We start from the raw sequence: 6,479 nt of genomic DNA on the forward strand, positions 1-6,479 counted from the left end.
TTCATTTGTTATATTCATACGAATTTTCTGTGATGACTGATACGTCATTTTGTGTTTTAGCCTTTATTTTTGTGTTTCGAAAAATCAAATAACTCTGTTTAGCATTTCTCGATTTGCTTGTACAGATTGTGTCTTTTTTCGAAAAATTTCTATGTGAAAATTGAAGAAAATGTGAATTTTAGCCTTAAAAATAATTTGAATTGATTACGGTCAACCGTTTATGTAAACGGACCCAGATCAGTATTTTGACGGTCCTAGTGGGTCCGTATCGTGATTTGGGACTTGGGCATAAGCGCGAAATTGAATTCGGAAGTCCCTAACTTGATTTGACGTGATTTGTTGAAAACTAATAATTTGAAGGTATAAAGAATTCCTGAGTTTGACCGTAGGTTGACTTTGTTGCTACCGGATTCGAATTTCGGTTTCGAAACTTGGAATAGGTTCATTTCACTATTTATGACTTGTCTGTAAAATTTGGTGCAAAATGGAGCTGATTTGACATGATTCGGATGTCCGGTTGTAAATTTGAAAGTTCTCAAGTTTCTTTGAAAACCTTCATATATTTTGATATCCGATTCGTGGTTATAGGTATTATTTTGGCATTTTGATCGCGCGAGCGAATTCGTATGATATTTTTAGACTTATGTGTATGTTTGGTTTAGAACCCGAGGGGCTCGGATGAGTTTCGGACGTATAGCGCAGTGTTTAATAGAGTTAGAATTCTGTTGGTTTTTTTGCACAGAGGTCTCAGGTCTCACAATTGCGATCATAGGATGAAGGGCCGGACCACAAGGTCTATTATACGAAAAAAAATCCAAATACTGGTCCATCTTATCGAAAGGAATGCTATAACACTAGATGTACAAATTTTTAATGCATTTGTATTTTACTCTAGCAAACCGCAGCCTCTTCCCCTCAAAGCATACTTTATTTCTTTCTAGCCATAAAGTCCGTGGATGTGACTTGGTGTTGAGGATTTATTGGATTGATCTATATTCCATCTATAGTGCTGCATACCCCCATAATGACCCTTTTTTCTTAAAGAGGGCAAATTCATCACACCAATAAGGTAGAATTAGCTACAGCTGACCCGGAAAAATCTGCTAAAAGTGTTGTAGAGAGGAACCTAATCAACTAGTTTGTTAATGTCATGGGTATACAGTTCATAGCTTTTGTTATTCGCACGACTTGCGAATATGGAGCTAATCTATCTTCCTCTTTAGGCGTTTCAAGTCTTTCTTCAGAAATTTCCTCTAATTAGTCTTTCTTTCCATGTTAACTCTGAAGTACAACATGATCATACTAAAAGGTGCATATGAATATTTTCACAAAATTCATGAACCAATAATGAAATCCTTGAATAATAGAAAGAATGAGGAGGGCTTACATCTGCCTACGCACTTGAAAGAAATGAAATCGACATATCCACTGTCACTGATACATTCATCGGGAGACCCTCCACATAGATTACAGCACCCCCGATGCTAGTTTCCCTTCTTTATCCTGTAATTTTACAATCAAAAGAACTTCAATTTCCAAGTAACAATGCATTAAAAAGAAAGAAGAAAATGGTCAATTTAATTTCAGAACCCTTCATCTGCATAGAATAGGAGAACGCAAAATATATGCATACATCACAAACAGATAATAATAAAATACTTACTCCATCTCAATTTATATGATACTCTTTCTAACAAGGTAGTGTCCCAGCCAGCTTCCACTCAATTTATATAATACTCTTACTATTTTCGAACATATTAAGATATTTGACACATTTATACATGTAACAATTATCAAGACATTCAAGAATTCAAATTTTAAATTTTGACATAATGCTTGTTTATCAAACTAACTTTTCCATTTTTGCTTTAATCTTCAAATCAACTAGTACTACTTTACTACTCTCTTCGACAATTTCTTGTGATAAGTAACATATATTCCTATGCAATTATCACAGCATTCAATATTAGATGAGTTGACCCTTCCAACCCCATGATGGGCAAAAACTTTTCGCGTGTACATAACAAAACATGAATGTCAAATATGTATGTTTATACAAACACATTTACCACTTAATAAGGACAAGTAATATCTTTCTCATTTTAATTTGCAACTTTTTATTTGTTTGTTGCAAAGACCGAGTGATTGTAACTAAGCAAGCATTTCTCAGACTTACTCTTTCAGCTTGCATAACTGGTACTCGAATAAACTATATGGTTTGTATTTATTATTATGTTATCTGTGATCTGCTGAGGTATATAAGATTGGCTTTATCTGATAACATATGGCGAAATAACCTTGATTCTATGGTATGCCTAGAACAAATGGAAATATTTTTCTCAAGTCATCCATTTCAAGTAACTGATTTTTATCTGCTGGAGGTAGTAAACATTCATCATTTTTTTCACAGGTTAAAAGGTACTCCTTGGTTTTCCTGTTACTTGTATCTGTTGTGTAGGTTTTGCATATAGTCCTACGAAGAAGTTGTATTATGCCTCAATCACAAACTTGTCTTTGAATGCACCCATTATCAACGTAGGTGTAACAAATGTAATGGCTACTCGACACCAAATGAAAATCTTGTATCCATCTCCACTAACAAGCAAATATTTACATCGCACTTATTCCTCACAGGCATAATGCTGCTCAATACAACAACAAAAAAACTATGTACTACCATTTACTGATCAAAGAAGAAAACATATGGACCAGGTAGTAGAAACTGAACCGCATCTTCATAGAGGCATCTTGGTCCAGAAAAATACTTCATCACATTTTACTAGCATGTTTACCAAATAGTGAATGCCGCCCCTCAGCAATGAGCTCCCCAGTAGCTTTATTTTTCACAAGTACACTTGTTCCAGAATAACCTCCTTTCTGACCTAAGACTCGACCAATGATCTCCAATTCATCCTGCAAATATCCCACCCAAAGAAACACATAACAAAGTCCCAAATCCATTAGTAGAGGTAGAATGCACATTAAGAAAGACTAAAAGCAGAAATGAATTTCCAAATGAAAGATGGTAGTGATCAAAGTTACCACATTGAGTTGGTTCAAAGCGTATCGGAAGTCTAGTAGCTTAATTTATGGTGTTAGCTTATCACAAAGGACTGAAAAAAATCAACTCAAACTGGGTGGATAAGCAGCAATAAGTGAAGTGCCTCAGTACCTACTAAACTGATTGGAGACTCATACTGGAGAGGCAGGTAACTAAGTATGATTTAAAATTACCCTGTTTCTTTTAAATATAAACTCCACTCCCCAAAGTTGAGTGGAGTATTTACTAACACAGGAAAACAGTTTTAGAAAGAAAAAGGGAGGTGGAGGGGGCTTGCTGCATTGTGCTCTTCTGCAATCCAACAACAAAAATGGACCTGTTTTGATGCTTGAAATACAAAACATAAAGTTAATATAGAGAGGATATTCCTACTCTTTCCCATAGAAAAACAAGGCATAAAAGCAAATAAAATCCATATACGGGCAATGGTGAAAAGCATTAGCTAGGGAACAGTCACATAAAAATGATCTATTACTCGATTCAGGCATTATCTAGGAGCAACAACTTGAGTAACTTAGAGCCTACGTCATGATCCATTGCCAATCGCTTAACCCTAAGTGTAGTGGAAAGGGGGTGGTTCTATCCCCTATATTCCCTTGCAGAAACCATCTCAAAACATTCCTCATACCAATATACCGATACCACCACGCATCTCACATCCACTCTTTCATGTGCCTATAGTGCAGTCAAATTCTTACCATCACTTCTATTAACTCGCAATGCCTCCATTCCCTCTATTCATCCAAATTCAGACTTGTTCTTACTTAACTACCCAAACAAAGCTTAAAGTGTCTAAGTTTTATGGCACCAACTTAGGATGCAGATTAACAGATGTGACCGTTCCCTTGGAATCTATACCTGTACCTGATTGCTAAAAAGTTGATTGTGTTGTGAAATGGATCAGATTCTTCCCATCCTTAATTAGAGCTCTCAAGTTTAAATGTTGAGAATGTGAAACTCCAGGTATGAAGTGTTTTTTCCTTTAGAGAACATTAAACATGTCAAATCACTTAAGGGTTTGAATACCGAATACAAAAAAAAACAAGCAAAAAGACCCAGCTCAAGAACTATTAGTAGTTTCAACCTTCAGGAATGAAGGTTAGGGAATGAATTGTGAATGTTCGAAGAGTCGTTGGTTGTTTAAATGAAGTATTATTATCTATATTTGCGCCAGTTTCCTGAAGTTGAAAGAGAGGACCCTGATCAGCTAGTTTATTAGCAACCATAATAACTATATAGCTGACGGATTTTGTTATTCAGCACTATATTCGCATGACTTGCGCATGATGAACGCAGAACCAGTCTATCTTCCTCTGTAGCATTTAATTTCTTCCTTCACAAAATTCATGAACCAATAACGAAATCCCTGAACGATAGGAAGAATGAGGAGGGCTTACATCGGCCTTCGCACTTGAAAGAAATGAAATTGACATGTCCACAGATACATTCATTGGGAGACCCTCCACAAAGACTACAGCACCCCCGACTTCGTCAACTAGATTCGCGATGGCGCCTGATGCTAGTTTCCCTTCTCTATCCTACAAATTTACATAAAAAAGAAACTTCAATTTCCAAGCAACAATGCAGTTAAAAAAGAAGGAAAAAGTCAATTTAATTTCAAAACCCTTCATCTGCATACAGTTGCATCACAAACAGATAATGAAACACGTACTCCTTCACAATTTATATGATATTTGTTTTTCTTCGTCGGGATAAGGATGATGTCTGAATCAACTTGTGCTCAATCTACATGATACTCTTACCATTTTCGTATGTGCTAAAATGTTTGCCACTATTATATCTAAACAATTATCACAAAAGTCAAGAAGTGGAATTCATTAAATTATTCAAATTCTAAAACTTTTATATAGTGCTTCCTTATCAACTAACTTTTCAATAATTCCTTAAATCTTCAAACCAGCTATAGCTTGAATACTTTCTTCAACCTTTTCTTTCCATAATATACATTTCTATAAAATCATCACAACATTCAAGAATTCTGATTTATTATACTAATCAAAATTTAAACTTTGAAAATGGGAAGCACATAGTCAAAATTTAAACTTTGAAAATGGGAAGCACATAACACGGACTGACGAAAAAAGGGTAAATTGGGGAATGTCATACAGTGAGACGAGGAGGAACTTTGAAGGTGCAAAAAACTTGACCCGGTTCAACTCGGTTAACCCGGATGCCTCTGAGCGCATAATACTCATAGAAGCTACAGTCTGTGCCGACCCGGTGAGGATGAAATGAAAGAGACGAAACCCGGTCCCATTCTCCCTGGGTTGGTTCAAGATAAGCTTTTGCTTTATCCATTTGCTTCGTCTTCTCGGTCTGGTTGTAGAATCTTGGCGTTTCCCTCAATTTTATAAGCCTGATTGTTCTTAAGTTTTTGGTTAATTATGTCTGCAACGAATTGATGTATCTTCCTATAAAAATGCAGAAATGAATGTGAAATGTTGATTAAGAAGAGAAATTTGGGTAACGAGTAATGACTATAGGGATTGGACGAAAACCTCTCTCTTGGGTTAGCGGGTTTAACGTGAAGTAAACGGATGAACAAGTAAATATATACATACTCCGTTATTTTGGCGAAACTATTTTTCTTTGATGATTCCAATGGAATCAAATGACTTAGAGCCCGTTTGAACATAATATATATATTTTTTTTTAAAATAAATTTTTTTTTTAAAAATCAGCGTTTGTTCATAAAAATTTTAATTTTCACTTGAAAATACATTTTAGAAATTTTTGAAAAGCTATTTTTCAAAATTTTCACTCAAATCACTCACAAAACTTCAAAAACAACCCAAAATTATATTCATGTACAAACACAACTCTAAATTTTAAATACCATTTTCACTTGAAAAATATTTCCCCCCTATTTTGAAATTTTACAATTCTTATATCCAAACGCCCACTTATTGTACTATTTTTAATTATGTTTTTTAAGTATATTAATTTTAGAGTATTTCAAAAAATTTAAGACTTTATGTGCATATTCAGATAAAAATTAAGTAAATTAATCAAATCCTATTCCAAACCTCGTGACGTAAAACATATTAAAGAAAATATGAGCTGGATTATATTTTTTTGAAGAAGACATCAAACATATTACTCTCTTGGTCCAAAAGTGACATTTGTTTAAACTATTCTTTTTCAAGCAATATTTTTACATAGTTTTAAATATATAATTTTTCAAATAATAAAAATTTTAACGCTTGAACCCATGAGAAAAATTAGAGTTAGACTTATGTACTCTTAATTTTACTATCGTTTGAAAATTAGAGGATTATATAAACTGTATATTGTTTTTTCACCTCTATTTTTTTGCCGGGTTTGGCGTATTTTTTTAAATACTAGCATTAATATTATCATTCGGTAGAGACAAGACCTTGAAATGATGTTGCATAAA

At 34.3% G+C, this 6,479-nt stretch overlaps 1 protein-coding gene across 1 annotated transcript; it reads right to left on the minus strand.

Annotated features, from left to right (window-relative positions):
* Window positions 1-2,572: 2,572 nt before the first annotated feature.
* Window positions 2,573-5,682, minus strand: LOC107779597 (uncharacterized). Its single transcript, XM_016600049.2, has 3 exons — window positions 5,189-5,682; window positions 4,459-4,599; window positions 2,573-2,913 (listed from the first exon to the last, which is right to left on the minus strand). Exons 1-3 carry the CDS (start codon window positions 5,378-5,380, stop codon window positions 2,770-2,772), a joined length of 477 nt encoding a protein of 158 aa, XP_016455535.1. The 5' UTR covers window positions 5,381-5,682; the 3' UTR covers window positions 2,573-2,769.
* Window positions 5,683-6,479: the final 797 nt, after the last annotated feature.

This window comes from Nicotiana tabacum, chromosome 22, assembly GCF_000715075.1.
Source record: "Nicotiana tabacum cultivar K326 chromosome 22, ASM71507v2, whole genome shotgun sequence".
NCBI classification, from domain to species: domain Eukaryota; kingdom Viridiplantae; phylum Streptophyta; class Magnoliopsida; order Solanales; family Solanaceae; genus Nicotiana; species Nicotiana tabacum.

Excerpts from the sequence above, each read along its gene's own strand:
- LOC107779597 (XM_016600049.2), bottom strand. The coding sequence starts at position 5,380 with ATGGATAAAGCAAAAGCTTATCTTGAACCAACCCAGGGAGAATGGGAC. Across the intron at positions 4,600-5,188 it reads AAGTTCCTCCTCGTCTCACT|GATAGAGAAGGGAAACTAGC; the intron begins GTATGACATTCC and ends GTAAATTTGTAG. Across the intron at positions 2,914-4,458 it reads TTTCAAGTGCGAAGGCCGAT|GATGAATTGGAGATCATTGG; the intron begins GTAAGCCCTCCT and ends GGATATTTGCAG.